The sequence below is a fragment of the Penicillium antarcticum genome, assembly GCF_028974205.1.
Source record: "Penicillium antarcticum strain IBT 31339 chromosome Unknown utg000008l_segment0_segment0, whole genome shotgun sequence".
NCBI classification, from domain to species: Eukaryota; Fungi; Ascomycota; class Eurotiomycetes; order Eurotiales; family Aspergillaceae; genus Penicillium; species Penicillium antarcticum.
The window spans coordinates 1,350,086-1,367,978 of record NW_026695306.1 but is presented as its reverse complement, the minus strand read 5'-3'; the positions used below and the strand labels follow the sequence as shown (position 1 = coordinate 1,367,978).

Below are 17,893 nucleotides of genomic sequence, written 5' to 3'. Positions count from 1 at the left end.
TTTTCGATATACGTGAACTGCGACCTCTTGAGTGTGTTCCACCCTTTGATTTTCACAATCAGACATGGTTTTTGAAATATCCTTACGAATAACGAAGTTGATTATCAGTCAATTACATGTTCTTGTTGCACGTAGCTTATAGCCTCACTTACGTCGAGCTTATAACAACAATTCTTCTTCGAAAACACGAACACCTTTTGCATTAGATACCATATCCCGAGATTTATAGTTTTAAGAAAGTAGCAGCCTATGAGACAAGCGAAAAGACACCTGCTACAGCCACAAATAGCTTCTTTCTTTCTCGTATCGTGTAAATGATCATCATCCATGCTTTCCATGGACGACGGTATTGGGCTGAAAGTACTATTGACGGGTCATGGTTGTACCAAATGCCAGAAGACCCAACCATAGGCCTATAAAGGGTTGAGCGGCAGCCATGGAGCTACGCTGACCTCCTATCCCTCAAATATTGACATGTGATAATGTATCGCTAACTCATCTCTATTACCGACCTCGGTGACTCACTCAATGTCTTTAGAATATAACTGCTCACAGAGGTTATGTGAGATACTAGAAATAGGGGCAGTAAAAGCCAGGCCTGACTAGTTCAAATGGAACGCCCACGTCTTCTGACTTAACGAATTCAATTTGACTTCAAACGCTCTCGTTATAAAATAGATAGAATAAAGAGCAGAGATTGACATATCAATATACTCACTGGAGTACATGACGGCACACAAAGTCATATGCATCATTGACAGCAGGCCATCCAGTTTCCTGTGGATCCTCGTCAGGCCAAAGATCAAACGCATGTCCTGCGCCGTGTGGGGCTGCGAATCCAGCCTCAACGTTCTGTGAAACAAGAGCCTGCACAGTATCACGGCTTTGCTGCCACGGAATCAGCTCGTCGTTATCGCCATGAACGAGGAAGGTTGGCGTGCGGTATTGGCCACGCAGGATTTGCGCGTACGGGCTGACAGCCCTAATTTCCTCGACAGGAGGCATTGGTAGCTGCTTCCAGTCTTCCGAGTTCTTTGCATGCATGCTGTTGGGGGTAGCTTGAGCCTTGCTCGGCAGGCCACGAACAAGGACAGGCACTAATTGAGCTTTCCAGTTGTAGTGAATTACGATGCGCCACCGCGGATCCGTGAGAGACATCTGCCCACCACTTGTAGGTGCAGGTTTATATCCTGTTGTCTGCGCGAACATGTCAACTGGTACTCATGATATATTTCTCTTCGCTCTTTGAAGCAACTCACTGGGCTGTCATAAACACCTTCTAGGAGGTTGTATTCGGTATCTGACGCTTCCGGAATAGACCTTGGATAGATAGGGCTCTTCCAACCTATTTTGTTTTCAGTAAGCTTGAGCGTTCTTGATATTTATATAGTGATCAAAAGAGCAGGGGCAAGGGGCGATACAATCAGCTTCGAAATTTGATGGGCAATAAAATGCCAACACGGTATTTGGAGGCTGTAAGCCCCTCTTCGGCGCTGTATATGCCAAAGTCATAGCTAGTTGACCACCAGAAGACCATCCAATAGCAGCCACTCGGTTGGAATCTAGGTGTACATCGGAACGAGCACGGTCCAGATCAGGCAGTTGAGATTTTGCCCACGCGAGGGCATCGCAAGCGTCCGTCATTGGGCCCTGGGAGAGATTTACTTCGGGACAAAGGCGGTAGTCGACGCTAATAGGCAAGAAGCCCCGATCGAGCAGCGTTTTGATGTGCTTCATATGTATATCTTTCCGTGTAAGCAAAACATGCCCGCCGCCATGAAATAACAAAGCTAGTCAGATGATCAATTATTAACTGTCCTGGTGTTCAAGCCATGATTTAGTTTCACTCACCTATCGGCCGCCCGCTGCGGACCGTATCTTTCGCCTCTGGCGAGGGGTAGTATATGTCGGCACAAAGCTCCAGGCCATTGGTACGTTTCCATGTAACTGTTTCTAAAGCGATACCGGCCCTTTTTGACAAATGGCCCTTCTTCCCGCTATCGGAGGTCGAGTTAAAGCCACAGATAAGCCTTAAAGTGCGAGACTCGGCCGTGTCGCCGTCTGTCCACTTGACGTGATTAAAGCCGGCGGCAGTCAGGCTACGCTCCCAGAAGGAAACATCAGCGAGTGCATGACGACGGCCGTCATCAAAGATCCACCATCCATCGAGGAGACCGTAGACCAGATCAAACCAGTATAAACCATTCGTGAACTCGACCAGAGCCAGCACCCCATCGGCAAGCAACATTCTGCGCAAATTCTCCAATGATGCTGTCGCGTTGCGCGTTGCGTGTATGCAGTTAGTTGAGATAATGGCATGATATTTGCCTTTGAACTGTAATGGCGGGTCCTTTTCGACATCGAGTGTTGCGTATCTCATGCAGTCGTGCCCTGCTAGAACCTTTTTGACAGACTCCACAAGGGCAGATGAGATGTCAGTGAAGGTGTAGGTGAATTTGACTCCACGGCGGGTCAGATTCTCGACAAGGAATCTAGTTGTTCCGCCTAAACACCGTGAATAAATGAATGTCAGTTGAGATAAATCTTAGCTAAGACCACCAAGTGTCAATACGGGAGATGTAGATTAACTTACCGGTACCACCTCCAACTTCTAGAAAATGGAATACCTCGCCCTTGTTGCTTGGTGGAAATGCCCTCGCCATGAACCTTTCCACGAGCCGCGTGGTTGCGCGGCACATGGGGGCTTGATCGTAAACTTCTGCTACTATTTGTCGAGTTTTCTTGTTGGCAAATAGCAGCGCGAGAGGGTCTATCTTTCCCGTGAGGCATTCGGCGAGCTGGGACCCGGTGACATCCAATAGCTGATGCTCTGAGGCATGGAGAGGGAAGTCAGAAATAATGCCCATCAGCAGTGTCTGCGGCGCATCTAGCACAAAAGGTTTGGACGTGCGTTTGTAGCCCAAGCTTTGCTCCCCATCGATGTATCCACCACCGGCCAGGATCGTATGCATGCGCTCAAGCAGGGGCTTGTATTTCTCAAGTATTGGCATCTCAGGCACTACCTGTCCAGCTGGAATGTACGCCAGATCAGCGCCAAGCTTCCGGAAGGAATTCGCAGTGTAGGCGAGAACCAGACGATTTTGATCTGGATGCACATCACGCCAAAAATTGGCAAACCCTTCTTCCTTTGCAAGTTCGTCAAAGTCGTAGCGAATCTTATCAAAAGTCTCACGCACGTCGACTGCACCGGATTGCTGTGGTGGATCTTCCTGGTGCCGTTGACTATTCGAATGACCACCTGCCGTGCCAGAGCTACCTGCAGAGTTCTGAAGACATTTTTGGACCAACCCCGCCATGCGCGCGAGATCTTGGAACGTGGATGTGTCATCAAGCTGGTGCATGTCAATGGAGACAGAGAATACTTTCTCAATCTCGTTACCAAGCTCGATGGCCTGCAAAGAGTCCAAGCCCATTTGCGCAAGATTAGCGTCTCCGCTCGGGGCCGATGGCGTGTCCAGGACCCCTTGCAGCAGGCTTGCAAGTTGCTCAATCCGCTGGGAGTCATGGCGGTCGCAGGGTGGTGGAACCTCACTGTTAGGTGTGGTATCTGGAGTATCAATGGAGGGACTAGTGGGCTGCGAAATGACCGTTGTCGATATGTCCGAAGAAGAGTCATCTCCTCGCTGTGCACCCCATTCTTTGTTCTGTATATAGTTCACCAGCGAATCAAGAGTGGTCAGCTGTTCCATGTCTTTGATAGGCAGCTCAATATTGCAGTGACTGGAAAGTTCACTGATTACTTCCATCATCATAAGAGAATCGATTCCAAGGTCATCCATAGATGCATTTCCTTTAATATCAAGACGTGGAATTTCAGCCACCCGTTCCAGACAGGCACACACATTGTTGAGAACATCATCACGGTCAACAGGAGGACCAGATCTGGAGACATCAGGCTCTGGGGCTGGGAGAAGTGGAGCACGACAGTCCGTAGCGGATGATGAAGGAGTGAGAATCGTTGTTTGTTGGCTGTGATTCGGTGTTTGATGGACATCACGAGGTTCCGTGTTCAATCTAGATAGAACTTTCTGCAACGTGCTCAACCGGACATTATTGAACTGAGCTCCTAATATTAGCACCACGAGTCGCTTCGAATCTGCGTCAAAAACAAAAATGTCGTTCAAAAGCTCTTTGGACTCGGTAGGTACCAGATTTGAGAAAATTATCCATGAAGACGGGAAGGTCGGCGATGGCTTTGTGAACTCGGGACCAAACTGCATACGTTCAAGCTTGGTGAACACGTAAACTTCATCTTCGGGGCACGGCCTAATACCATTGGCATGAATACCAGCGATCTGCATCCAGCTATCGACGACTGCGGGATGGGCAATAACAGTATCACTGATGAATTCGGGCGACGAAGTGACCTTGCCTGCAATGTGACCCATCTTGGCTGCAACGCTTTTCAGCCCTCGATAGGGACCGCTGTACTGGACAACGCGCGAGAATACCTGATAAAGCATAGAGCCTCTTACAGACTCGCTGTCGGCATCTTCGTACAATTTCTCCACGGTCTCTGGGCAAATGAGTCTTTCGTATCGGGAAAACTCTCGCTCGACTGTTCCGGCATTTGATTGCAGCTCGATAATGCCCGACGTATGAGACACCTTTTTGGATTGTTCAGTATTTCCCGCATAGCTCATGATATTGAACTCCCAGCTCCCTTCGCTTCGCACCCGAAGTATCATAGTAATATTCCTATCGGCTGCCATTCCAAGTGGAGAATAGATTTGCAGTTGAGAAAATCCTAGCAAGAGTGTCGGTTTCCATGGGACAAGCATCTTGCACGCCCTCGCGACAATTTCCATGTAAACAGTTGCAGGACACAGAGGGCTTCCCGCGATGACATGGCCGGAGACAAATTCTTGGTACTCTTTGCATAGTGGATCAATCTTGAAAATGAATTCTTCGTCATGCTGCTCGATCTGGCTCACAAGATGTGGTGCCCTTGGCTCAGGAGCTGCTGACACTGAGGACTGACCTGCTGCTGTTGATGGTGATGGTGGCAGTAGTTCAAGCCAGTGCTTGTTCTTTTCCCATTGATATGGCGGAACACGCAGTGGGTGGTATTGGTTACTTTGCACGCGATGAAACGCCCAAAATTGTGAGGTGTGGCCTACCTTCCACAACTGAATAGTCGTATCGACAATCAAATCAACGTCTGATGGTTTGCTGAGGCTTATAGGGAGGAAGGTATGCGCCTTGGATGTAGAAGAGTCCAGAGCGCGGCGAGCCATACTGGCAACGCCAGACTCGGAGCCAGCCTCTAACCATGTACATATGCCCCGGGTACTGGCAAGTCGCTGAGCAGCCTGTGCGAAGAAAACAGGTTTCCGAGTATGTTCAGCAAGGCAATCCGCATTTGGATCCAGCCAGCTTGACCCGTCGGAGCATGTCTCAATTGGTATTGCAGGCTTATTGAAGTGAAGAGTAGAAGCGAGTTTCCGAAGTGGCGCGATAAGAGGCTCAGTGAACTTGGAATGAAACCCGTTTGTCACCTGCAATCTTTTGTATTTTAAACTCTTCCGTGTAATGATTTCTTCAAACTCATTCATCGATGCTTTGTCTCCGACCAGAACATGCGAGGAGTGTCCGTTGTAGCAAGCTACCTCCAGGGAGTGTCGTATGTTGGACAGCGTCTCCTGATCCGCTTCAACCAAGATCATGGAGCCGGCCTCTGTTCCCCAATGGGTTTTAATCAGTGAGGCACGACCAGCAACAAACTTAAGACCATCTTCTAGTGATAGTATGCCGGACACGCTAAGTGCGGTAAGCTGCCCAAGGCTGTGGCCAATGACAGCGTCAATGGCGAGACCACAGTCAACCCATGCTTTTGCAGATGCATATTGCAGAGCAAAAAGCGCGGAATGCAGAGTCACAATATCTGCAATCGGCTCAGACTGAAAGATGGCTGGATAGATCCCAGGATAACCCATGGAGCGCACAATCTTATCGCATGCATCGAGATACATGCGAAGTAGAGTGAATTTGTCCCAAAGGTGTTGGCTCAGACCGACATATTTGCGGACTTGGCCCCCACAGACGAGAATCATGCTAGGGCGAGATGGACGCTGATGGATTGATGACGGGGACCCGGAAAGCTGCCGTATTAATTGTGTCTCCAGATTTTTTGTATCAGATACTGCTGTCGTGTACATATATGGTAGGCTGCCGTTGTGTCGCCTAGCTAAATGGAAGGCGACGCTGCTAATCAAAGGTCTCTTATCCGGCTGGTTCTGTAGGTCTTCTTTCAGGGCTCTGCAGTACTTTTCCAAGCTCACTTCAGAGTTTGCGGCAATCAAGATGGGATACTTGGATAGAGATACAAGATCCGTAGGACGCTCTGAAATGCGTGGTGGCTGCGCAATTATTAGGGCGCAGTTGCTCCCGGCTGCGCCATAATTGTTCACACAGGCAGTCAGTAAGTCATCCTGTAGGCTAAGATTTGCCGTCGGTACAGTGATGCGATCAGGACCAAGCGGAGAGATTCTGGGGTTGAGGGATTGAAAGGAGGCCTGCCTAACGGCAGTACGATGTTCGAGTTGTAAAATGGCCTTGATTAGACCAGCTACACCAGAAGCGCCCTCAAGATGTCCAATATTGCCTTTGACTGACGAAACCACCAAGTGATTTTGTCTTTGAGGCCCGCCAAAAGCATTACGGATGCTCTCCATCTCGATCGGGTCTCCCACCGACGTTCCAGTGCCATGACTTTCCACAAAGGAAACTTGATGAGATTGAATTCCCGCCTGCTGCGCTGCTTTTCTGTACAATGTCTCTTGTGAAGAGGCGTTTGGCACAGTTATTGGAACTGAGTTGTCATTCTGATTAACGGCCGAGCTTCCGATGACGGCGAGGATGTTATCCCCATCGGCCACAGCAGCGGACAGCTTCTTTAGAACGACCAATCCGAAGCCCTCACCGCGGCAATATCCATCGGCCTTTGCGTCGAACGGTTTGCTAGCTCCAGTTGGGCTAAGAAAATGGGAAGCAGAGAGATTTTCATAGAGATATGGGCTGGTGAACAAGGACACTCCTCCAGCGAGTGCTTGCGTGCACTCGTTGGTTTGTAGCGCCCGACATGCTGTATGTATCGCTACTGCAGAGGACGAACATGCCGTGTCAAATGTGAGGGAAGGCCCTGTCCACCCAAAGAAGTGCGATATCTTGCCGCTTAGGAAGGCACGAAGGGTGCCGAGGGTGGAGAAAGCGTTGGGGGAGTGGGAGGCGACATTGGCGTCATATTCAACGGCGCATAAGCCAAGATAGCATCCTATGTCATGAGCCCGACTATGGAGTGAAGGGGAAAAGTAGCCCGCAGACTCCATGGCCTCATACGCACCCTGCAACAACAAACGCTGCTGTGGATCCATGGACGCCGCCTCTCGCGCTGATTTGTTAAAGAATTTATGGTCAAAGGCGTCAACATCTCGCATAAAGTTTCCCCAGGGCTTTTCTTTTGTTCTGCTTCCACGGCTTGAGACTGTTTCTAGCCATCTTTCTGGCGGAACATGCTCCACCATGGATGTCCCCTTCAATAGAAGCTCCCAAAACTCATTGGGGGAGTCAGCCCCTGGGAGCTTGCAAGACATGCCAGTAATTGCAATCGAGTGAGCGGGATAATCTTGCAAGGATTCTGCTGGTTCTGAGGCTGCTTCAGTCTTGCATCTGCTTGATAATCCGACGATCTTGACATTTCTTGAAAGCGACGACAACACAGTATCTGTTCCGATTGCCAGTGCAAATGCCACTTCCCTCATCTCAGAAAGTCGGGAAGCAGTCTTTGAAAGGGCCAAGTTCCAGTTCGAGCACGTAACAAGTATTTCACGAGACGCGGCCATGAGCCCGTTGTGTTGAGAGAGTATCTGGTCATCACTGTCCGACCGGACATCATGCTGCTTCCTAGATCCGACTCTCGCATGCTGCGTGCAGCTTTGGATTACCTTCTCCGGGACTCCCCGGTGAGCACTCGTATGGTATCGTCCTCTGAGACCCGTATCGATCACGCATATTCCGAATTTTGAGAGAGTTCTGGACAGTTCGGGATTTGTCGAAGAAGGGACTGTGATGGTTGCTTCGGTTGCGCTTCTGATGACCGATATGTATGCCTGAATAGGACATGGTATCAGCTTTGCATCTAACTCTGTGAAGTAATTCGTGCGGGTTTCAAAGAACATTTAGAGAAGCAAATTCGATATGTGTCAACTCAATCGACTCATTGAAGGCCATCAGACCACCAGTAGTACGATTAACAACAACGAGAAAGCCTTTGGCATAGTATGCCAAATTTATGTTTTATGTGTAAACCAACAACTTTGCTTACCTGGTCATATCTTTTTAGGATATTTTGAAGATCGACGACACTGTTGGGAGACTTCCACCTGACACCCAGGCAGCTGGTTGATCCGTGCTTTAAACTGTCAAGATCCACATAAGCGCCTATAGCAAACGCTACCCGGACAGACAAGGCGCCATTTACTCCAACGGACTTTTCGTCAGTAGAAGTGGCGATGGCTAGAGCACTGAGAAGCCCAGCGCAGAAACCTTGAACGCCAGCAGCCTTGGCAATGTGTTCGAGAAGTATGGAGTGTGAGGAGCCGGTCTCCCTAACATATCTCAGATAGTCGCACAAATGGGAAGCGATCGTTAATGGGAGGCTGAGAATGTTGCCCCAAGGCGCATCATTTGTGCTGATGGCCTCCCTGGTCGAAACCCACGCCGCCAGACACTCCGCAGCAGCTAGGCCGTTGAGCGGTTCTAAAGCCGCATCGTTCGCGAGCAAAGTCTTCCAAAGCCCAGGCAACTCGCTGATAGCTTCCTTAACTAGACCGAAGTGCTCATATTTTAACAAGAAATCTCTCAGCTCCCCGAGCTCCTCGACTGAGGGCTTTGTGCTGAGGGAGCCAAACGAAATCAATGAAGGGAAGTTTGACATGGGGCGCGTATCAAGTCCAAGATTCACGGATATTGGAATTGATGCGTATTTCGCAGCATATGATGCTGAACCCCACAAATGATTATTTGTTACATTTGCTACTTGATTGAAGTTCCGATATTCGTTACTTATAATCTGGTAAGGTATGCCAAGCCCTTCAAATAAACTTACCTGGATAGTGTTTGGTATTGGCTTCAACCTGTCATGCGTACGGCGGACCCGCATATCGCCTTCGTAATTCAGAAAACCTGTTCTTGATCAATTTGTGCTTGGAAGTTTGGATCAAGTTAAATGCCTACTCCGCAATCTATATGCTCACGGGCCAGTTGGTCCCACCTTACTGTTTGATAAGCTTACAGCCACAGTTTGACCCAGCGTTTGAACATGGACTATACGAGCCTTGGCGTATAGAGTTTGCTATCTGGTGTGCGGCTGATCACCCGAAACCTTATCATGATATGAACTTTCTGAACTAAAGTTCTTAAGCCAGAATTTTGGAAAATGACACCTCTAGCGTACCCTCGGAGAGCAGCGCTTCTCATAATTTCAGTTTATATTTCAAGTAGGGCTTGTCACTGGAGCTATTCCTGAATTGACCTCTAAAGTACGAAGTGGATGAGAGAAACAAGGTGCTTGCAATATCTACTACGAGCAAGTACAGAGTAAAATAATCTCAAGAGATGAAAGCAAATGATAGAGACGATCAAATAATACGTCCAACAGATAATTACATTGAAATTGCGCGCTTCTTACAGATGGAGTCTTCTGGCCCTGAGATAATCGTAATCTGGCATAGCACTTTGGACCCATTCTTCCATCTGCTTCCCAATGTCTTCGCCAAATTCATTTTTCCACTTCTCTGCCTCTGCAACCATATCAATAGCGACCGGGGTCTTTTCTTTCAGCAACGTTGAGGAATGGTTCAATGTAGCCATCATGACCTCCTCTGGAGTTTTCTGTGCAGCTCCATCGGGATGGGCAGCCTTTCCTAGAGCTTCACGATTCCATTCAAATTTCAACTTTGTTGGGTCCATCCCTATCAGCTCACAGTATCTTGCCACCACGGCCGGTTCATTGGTCACGTCTTGTGCATCTAAGAGAAGGGGAAGGTGTATGTTGTCGCCGCTCTTCGTAGATGAGTCTGACCCATGCTGGCGATACCAGTCATAGAGCAGTCGAGTCCATTTCAAAGTCGAAAATAGTTTGAGCATTGGTTGACGCTCATGGGGGCCTGCGAAGCCTTCATTCTCCAGGTCAAGCATGGATCGGTAAAATGAAGGGAACGCTAGCGCGGGATGTCGTATAAGAAACGTCGGCGTCCATGTGTGCAGATACTCATCTGGAAGGATCGTCAAATTGTTCGAAGAGAATGCTCCGTTAGAGCTAGAAATGTATGGAACTTCGATGCTGAACGGCAGGCTTGCTGGGCCACCTTGACCAGACAGATGTTTGGCGACTTCGGCCGGGTTGGCAAACCATTGGGCATGTTCCTTCGCAAAGGTAATTTTCCCCGCGGATTTGGCTATTTCATGCTTGTCCTCGAGCTCGTTAACGCCTTTCTGGAACTCTCGCTGAATTTGATCAGTCTCTTCCACATTCCAATGCTCAATTGGCTTATATGTTAATCCAGTAGCTCGTCCCGTCATAAAGGCGTTCCAAAAGAAGTAACCACCTTTTTCGTTGGAGACCACGGCTGTCTGAGAATCCAGGGAAAGCATTTTCACTAGAAGATTGGACGCAGTGCGAGGATAGGTTATCAGCAATATTCTTCTGCGTCGCTCTTCTGTGGCTTCATTGGAGCTCAATCCAGCCATTTTTAAGATGCCACAATGGTCTGATAGAAATTAAAGCTACTGAAGATTGTAGATCTTGAAAGATAAAACCAAATAACTCCAGTTGGAGTAGCAGCGACGCACGTTTGTCTTATAGTTACCTCAGCCCAGTCATTGAAAGAGCCAACGGTTTCGGGATGCGGGGTGGCGCTGGTTACATTAACCTAATCTCCTATAGCCACAGAGAACTCAGCATAAACGAGAGGTAGCAAAATGATGTCACGAACGCGATTTAAGGTATTTTGCTACCATAGGATGTGGTATAATATATTACAGAATAAGCGGACACCAACTACTGCAAGAACTTTTTTTGAACATAACTAATTGCTGCATCTTACATCATTGTAGCCGCTCCGTGAATGGCAGAAAGTCCAATACATCATTATATATTTCTGAAGGAACCCAATTAGAGCTCGGTCGTAAAAACTCTAAATCTGCGGCTCAGAAGTCTAGATTAATTACTTTGAAACGTGCATCCCGCGGACTCAAATCACTCGTTGAATCCCGTTTCAAGCACATTCCTCTCTTCTTTTTGAATATCATACCACATTTTCTCAAACGCCTGCCCTCAAGAAAGAGCAACAAAAAAAGAAAACCGGAAATATCAAAAGAGCACAATAAGATGTTCTTTAGGTTGAGAAAGCTGCCCACGCATCGGCTACTATCCTCAAGTGTTCTTTGCTAAAGTGACCCTCCTTGGCTTCTCGTTTTTCTATTGGGACAATTTAAAGTAGACACTGCCTGGATAGAGCTGGATAGTTATGTCACTAATGGTCATCAAAATATTGTGTGCTTGTAGCAGTCTCCTACCGAATAGCGACTAATTACGATAGGCCAGGCTAGACCGGATGCTACATTGAGCCCATCGAAATAGACTGGCAAGCTGAGGTGCTTTCACACAGGGCGGAACCTTCAACCGACAGAGCATTGAGCTTTCGTACCAAAGGGTCAATCCAGGATCTTGGGTAAAGGTTGCGGACAATCGATCATGCTCCATGGATTTATTGAGTTCATGGCCCATAATTAGACAACCATTGGGTTAAGCTTTCCAAAGCATTGAAATAGTGCCACAGGGTCGTCTCTCGAGGCCTAGCAATTATATGATTTATTATGGTATATCAACCTGTTAGGGAAGAGATTTATATATGCCCAGGAGTTGGAATAGCTTCCACCCAGCCCCAACTGGCATGGTATCGGCTGATTTGGGGTAGATACATACTTGCTCTTCAAACAATCATCCGGGTTTTTTTTCGAAAGGATTTAGGGTTTCCGTCGAGGCCTCGCTGCGCTCGCGATATAATCAATGATTTGGAATTGAGTAAAAATCATAGCATGTATTATTAAGGATGCTATGAAAAGAGTGTTCGCCGACGACTGTCAGACCAATTCTGACTTTACCAGCAGCAACTAACATAAATATGACAACAAGAGGAAGCAGGAAATTCACCAAATGAGGGCAAGTTGGAATAAGAATCATGAAGGTGTACACGGCTAATACCAATTCTTCACCGCTAGAGTGCTGAGAGATCCAGTATTAGAAAGTCCGTACACTGATCCTGAGCCGCTTAAGGGCAGCGTCTATCCCAATCCCCATCTTTAGAACGAGTCAGAAAATGCATTAGTGAGCGGAATAAGAGAAACTTACGGCAGTTGGGAGGCTTGTCGAAATCATGGGCCCATCCCTTGTTGGTTTTATACCAGTTCCTCCAGAGATGGTCAGCTCCTGTTACCTTTTGTGCTATATCCTGGGATTTGAGTCGACTCACTTATATCTGCAGATTGCATTCCATTGGTCACCCCGGGATTGCTGGGTCGTTCTGTCGCTCTGGTCACACGGGTACTTCCAGTACCAGTACTTGTGATTAATTCGGCATCTATTTCCTCCACCTCCTCCGTTAGCCCTATCCTGAAGATCATCAAATTCAGGCTCCGCGGCTGGAGAAGCTGTCACCAGCTCAGTAGCCAGGGGAAGAAGGATAGTCAAGATGTAGAGTGGGTTCTTCATCTTGTGGGTTCAAAATAGAAGTTATTTCTTTTCGATAGTATGTGTTGAGTGGGTGCTTGGTTTGCTTGTTTAAATCTTAGATGGAGAATAGCAAATAGTTCGGGGCTTAAATATACCACCGTGGCAAAAGAAACAGATCCAAGAATAACTCGCACCAAGGACTAAATTTGGCCAAACGATTCTAGATTGAAAGTGAGGTTCATGACTTTGAGCTGTCAATTTTATCCAAGTAGAGGGAAGTCTCCAAACATGCCGTGGCACTGTCTTGGCGCTGCTCTCCATTGCATCTATAAAGCTCTAGACATACGATATCTTTTGGGTATCGTATCTGCATGCCATGGAATGTAGATACACGGAAGCCATCTTTGTCTGGATGCTTGGCGTGTAAGCCACCCTTAACGGGCGATCTATCTATTTTTATTGATTAGAGGTCGTTCAGGATCCCTAATGCTCACTTTGTTTGGATCCAAGGTTTTACTAGCTATAAAGCGCAAGTCAACGCACATTAACTGATTTACAACGGCGATTCATCAAGACCCGTTCCCCAAGCCTCTCCAAGGTAAGAGATCTTGTTAAACGGTCAATTTATGTTATAGCTACATCCTGTTTGGTCTGGGCTTTCTTCCGGCATGCAGCTTTTGAGTGAGCCATGGATAAGTAGAAATCTGATCAAGACGGTTCCGTCCCCTTAAAAATAGGCTGGAAAGCTATAGATTTTTTATTGCATAGCTCAATGGATGCAGTTAAATGTCATGTGCGATGTGTGAGCTGTTCCGAAAGTTGCTTTATTTAACGAACGCGATTACTGGCAGGCGAATCAGAGCCAAAATGTCCACAAGCCTCGTGTTTTAAACGTGGCTTGAAAGCCGAGTGTTCGAGATTTATGTAATCCTTCTCACTATCTTTATTTCCCACATATTTACCGTGATCTTATAGCGAATCCATTATTGGAGAAATATGGACGACTAGGCGGTAAGTCGTAAACTCCTAGTGCTTGTGCAATTGCTGTGGGAAAAGTGAAATATTAACAGGAAGCTTGCGTCACTTGATAGACAGTGAAAGATGTTGAGTCGCAATCATGATCGCATGTTTTCAGAAAATACGAGCTGGTGGTCATAATGATCGGTTACAAGGCTGCAGTACGCCTAGGATGCCGAAACCCAAATATACGAGTCGCGGGTGATCTCATACATGAGACATTTTAGATTTGATCTAGCCACTGTGTAGAAACGCCACGAAGTCAGACTAATCAATCACCTTGACATCGATGTAGCTGATTCCCTCGCAGTCTCACTAGATCTCTGCCAAGTCCTCTGCCGAGAGAGTGGGATAGAGAGGAAAACTTTGGTTCCAAAAATCTGGGGTATGATTCAAGGTTCCTCCCTTCGCAAAATACCTAAGTTGGTTGGTAGTGCATTTTCGGTATTTGATTAGATTAGTCGTGCATGGTCTCGCTTGGCCTGAAGTTTAACATTGACTGCACGAATCATTTTTGCTTCCAGTAAGCTTCGCGCATTATATTTGAACATGATGGAGAAATCGGATGCAACAACAATATCTCCAGGCAAGGTCATGAAGCCTGCAGTAGCAGCCAATGCAAAGTCCTTGGACGTTGCGACTCAATACGAACTTGGTGACACAACCGGATTTTACACTAAACTCCTTTTGACGTCTAGTTATCCTAAAATTAGAATTCGAACAGGTGACTACCGCCAATTGCAGGTACGCCACATGACGCATATCAATTCCCCGAGCCCGTAACCTTATGTTTTAGTTCGTTCATAGATCGAGCAATCACGGTTCCTCATCTCTGCCTCCAGCAGGGGCCTGTGACTTTCGTTACTACGGGCGCGTAGAAAATAGTTTCACGGTGCCTACAACTGGAACTACATACGGTGACTGCTGAGGCTCAATCCGATCGGATTAAGACAACGGTAGTAGCGTTTGACTTTATGGCTACTCTATCTTACACGCTAAAGATCTTGATTGGAGCGGGCGAAATATGTCCTAATAATCAACTGAGTTTGATAGCAATTGAACGAAGAATAAAGATATCAGAACAACGCAAACTTCCCGTGTGAATTGCAAAACCGAGGTGTAGAAAGAGGGTTGACAAAAGAATAAGAATAAATGGACGATGACTCGCATTTCAGTCAGACACGTGATGCTCGTTTCCTGCTTGAAAAATGTCAAGAAGGAACTGCAACATTAACAACAGGTGATTTCCTCAAACTAGAACCGTCAGACCCAATAGCTTCCGCATATGCCCGAGTGTAAAATTGAGGGCTTGTGTAGGTAGTCTGGAAACCCTGTTTGCCAATACTAGCCAGCAGCGTAAACTGATCGGAGCCAGAACTGGCCCCGTAAAAGTTCCAATTGGTATAGTCTGTCGCTCCATTCCAGCTAGCCCAGAATGTGGTTGCGCCATTTGCAGGGGCTTGTGCTGCGATTGCTGGAGCATCAGCTGGTGTCGCGGTCCAGTTGTACTTGAACGCGCGGTAATTCATCGCATCAGTGTCAATCAAGGTAGCAAAGTAGATTGGTGTACCATCTGGAGTGTGTTCTGAGAAAGACGGAATGCTTCCCCATCCGATGAATCCATGTCCATTGGACAGTAATTGGAAATTTCCTTGGCTTGACGAGAGTAACCCTGGTGCTGGAGCCTGGAAGCGTGTGAGGAGCGTCGAGGTGCTGGATTGGCGATCGATGGCGACGATCATACCAGACGATGTGAGTGAAGTGTTTCTGAAGCCATTACTTCCGTTATCAAACAGCGAGAGCACTGTATGTGTACTATTTTCATCGTTTACGCGCGCATCATGTTGCGCAGAAAAGTTGTAGTCGGTCGTTTGAATGGTAGAGTTTGTACCACCCAGTCGCCATATCACAGCCCCGTTTTGGCCCGAAACTCTGTAGATGGCGCTGGTATGTCTTGCAGAAATGAGGTAGTCGCCGTTCGGGAATTTGTCAACCGAGTTGATGTGGAAATAATCCCAAGGGGTAGCATTGCTCTGCCCATTGCCCACAATTGAATTGATCCCCAAAGGAACGTCGCTCTCCGATGGAGGAACGTGATCAATAGACCCCCACTCGAACAGCACCTTTCCGCTCTTGATATCGACTTCCTGAAAGATACCATCCATGACCCACCCATTTGGGGGTTCGACTCCGTATGCGGATAGATCGTAAGGCTTGGGTTGGTAGATCGGAAAGAGCATACGTTCTCCATCGAGGACTTCCAATTCGTGCAAATCAATTGGCTCTAGTCCATTGCCGCTCTGTACAGTTGCAGCAGGTGTATAGTCGTCGGTAAGAATCAAGTTTCGGCCCCGTGCGTAGCCCTCGATTTGTGTGCCTTGGAAGTAGCACAGATGATCAGACCCTCCATAATTGCAGACATGGAGATCATGGAAAAGCTCGTCGGTTGAACCGTCCGATCCACTCCAGACAAGGTCCTGGGGATTGTGAGCCAGTTTCAGAAGTAGGCATGTCAAATACATACTCCATCAGACGTGTAAATATAAGGTCCAGGTCTTTCAATCTGGAACGGAGCGATAAAGATGTAGCCTGGTGTAACTTGGCTACCTTCATTGATGCTCACATTGATTAAAGGGGCGAGGATGTCGGGCCTCTGCGAAAGGACTCTTGTCATTTTGGTTCACGGGCTATTCAATCAACACTTGACTCACAGATTGGAAAGATGTCCATTCTGCAGATTGCGCGATACCAAGATTCACATAACCAAGGATTGTTCCAAGGACATTCAGCCCATGAAACATACGCGATTTGCTCTTTTGATCAAACATTGCTAACGAAAACTAGCAACTAACAATTGGTAATGCCTTTGAGAAAATGAACCGGTTGAGTCGATGAGACGATTTTATGTTGTCTTTACAGAACGTGTCACGATCCAGCTTGACGTCAAGACTTGATCCGAAGACCATTGGCTAGACGAGCTAGCCAACATTTGGGCTAGTAAAATAAAAGTGCAATGTAAAGTATTGCGCATCGCTGTCTCCGCGTACGGCAGGCAAACTCTAATTCCCCACGATTGAGCGGAATAAGATTCCACGGTTCACAGCTGTAAATGGGGAGCTGTCTGAGCCGGAACTGGCCAAAAAAGCTTAATAGAGCTTGCCGACGTCAGCTTATGAAGCTTAACCAAGATCCACCCAGCTATACCTAGCTAGACAATGTACTCGAAGTATTTATCCACTTCTAAACACGTGCAGTCTGCATAGCTTTCGCAGGCTTTCAGTTCGTTTGATGCAAAACCGACCCTTGGATTGCCAAAGTATACGAGAAATGATCATAAGAGCAGTGATCTTTTTAGGCCTAGGCTGGTGTATCTCTCACATGGGGGCAAATTTGCGAGAGCATTTCTGCCAATGTAGCAGTCTACTATTATACAGAATTGTGTGAGATTACGGACAAACTGTACAAACAACTATTTGGTGTCAAGTTTAGCTTTCCTCCGCCCTCGCTGCAGTGGTAAGCTTCTCCATTGTAACACTACTAAATGGTTCTGAACGCCAAGCTCCGTGGTTTTCACCCAACCATTCACAGCCATGATCCGCTTTGGGAGTCAACCAGTGATCTTGTCCTAATTTAGACCACCAAAAGCCGCAAACGGATTGAAACTTCTCACAGTTGGGATTGGCCGTCATTTCAAGGATGAAGCTGTGGTGTGGCAATTGTTAGACTTCATTATCAGGAAACATGAGCATATGAGCTTAAGTTCAACTAACGTTCAGCGAGAGGGAGCATATTGCTTAGTAAGTAAGTCCTTTGGCTTAACGTTTGACTTATCTTCAACTTTAACGTTAATGTGACGCTCAGGAAATGATTATGTAAGATCGAGGAGCGCGCTCAGTTTTACACGAGTAAGCAAAAAGCGGCAAGCCACTAAGCGAAAAGGGAAAACCATATCCTCGTAAGGACTCCTCATGCTTGTTAGTCTAAAATGCAAAGACATTACTCTGCGTTCCTGTTCCATACGAGCCACTTCATAAAACCGACCCAAACCAAAAAAAGTGAAGAAAAAAGGTATCATTCTCATAACATAAGCATACAAACATCAGCACCATCAAACTCCAAACC

The 17,893-nt window shown here is 47.1% G+C and overlaps 5 protein-coding genes across 5 annotated transcripts; 1 reads left to right on the top strand and 4 right to left on the bottom strand.

Annotated features, from left to right (window-relative positions):
* Positions 1-714: 714 nt before the first annotated feature.
* Positions 715-8,956, bottom strand: N7508_008037 (uncharacterized protein; the record flags this gene model as incomplete). Its single annotated transcript, XM_058466101.1, has 6 exons — positions 715-1,197; positions 1,260-1,345; positions 1,422-1,790; positions 1,852-2,505; positions 2,594-8,129; positions 8,345-8,956. The coding sequence occupies 6 exons, from the start codon at positions 8,954-8,956 to the stop codon at positions 715-717; spliced, it is 7,740 nt and encodes a 2,579-aa protein (XP_058317429.1).
* Positions 8,957-9,705: 749 nt separating this feature from the next.
* N7508_008036 (uncharacterized protein) lies at positions 9,706-10,770 on the bottom strand (the record flags this gene model as incomplete). Its single annotated transcript, XM_058466100.1, has 1 exon — positions 9,706-10,770. The coding sequence occupies one exon, from the start codon at positions 10,768-10,770 to the stop codon at positions 9,706-9,708; it is 1,065 nt and encodes a 354-aa protein (XP_058317428.1).
* Positions 10,771-12,353: 1,583 nt separating this feature from the next.
* N7508_008035 (uncharacterized protein) lies at positions 12,354-12,793 on the bottom strand (the record flags this gene model as incomplete). The annotated part of the gene is made up of 2 exons (XM_058466099.1): positions 12,354-12,492; positions 12,555-12,793. The coding sequence occupies 2 exons, from the start codon at positions 12,791-12,793 to the stop codon at positions 12,354-12,356; spliced, it is 378 nt and encodes a 125-aa protein (XP_058317427.1).
* Positions 12,794-14,320: 1,527 nt separating this feature from the next.
* Positions 14,321-14,626, top strand: N7508_008034 (uncharacterized protein; the record flags this gene model as incomplete). Its single annotated transcript, XM_058466098.1, has 2 exons — positions 14,321-14,515; positions 14,579-14,626. 2 exons carry the CDS (start codon positions 14,321-14,323, stop codon positions 14,624-14,626), a joined length of 243 nt encoding a protein of 80 aa, XP_058317426.1.
* A 356-nt stretch (positions 14,627-14,982) lies between these two features.
* Positions 14,983-16,445, bottom strand: N7508_008033 (arylsulfotransferase family protein; the record flags this gene model as incomplete). Its single annotated transcript, XM_058466097.1, has 2 exons — positions 14,983-16,248; positions 16,296-16,445. The coding sequence occupies 2 exons, from the start codon at positions 16,443-16,445 to the stop codon at positions 14,983-14,985; spliced, it is 1,416 nt and encodes a 471-aa protein (XP_058317425.1).
* Between the last annotated feature and the right edge of the window lie 1,448 nt (positions 16,446-17,893).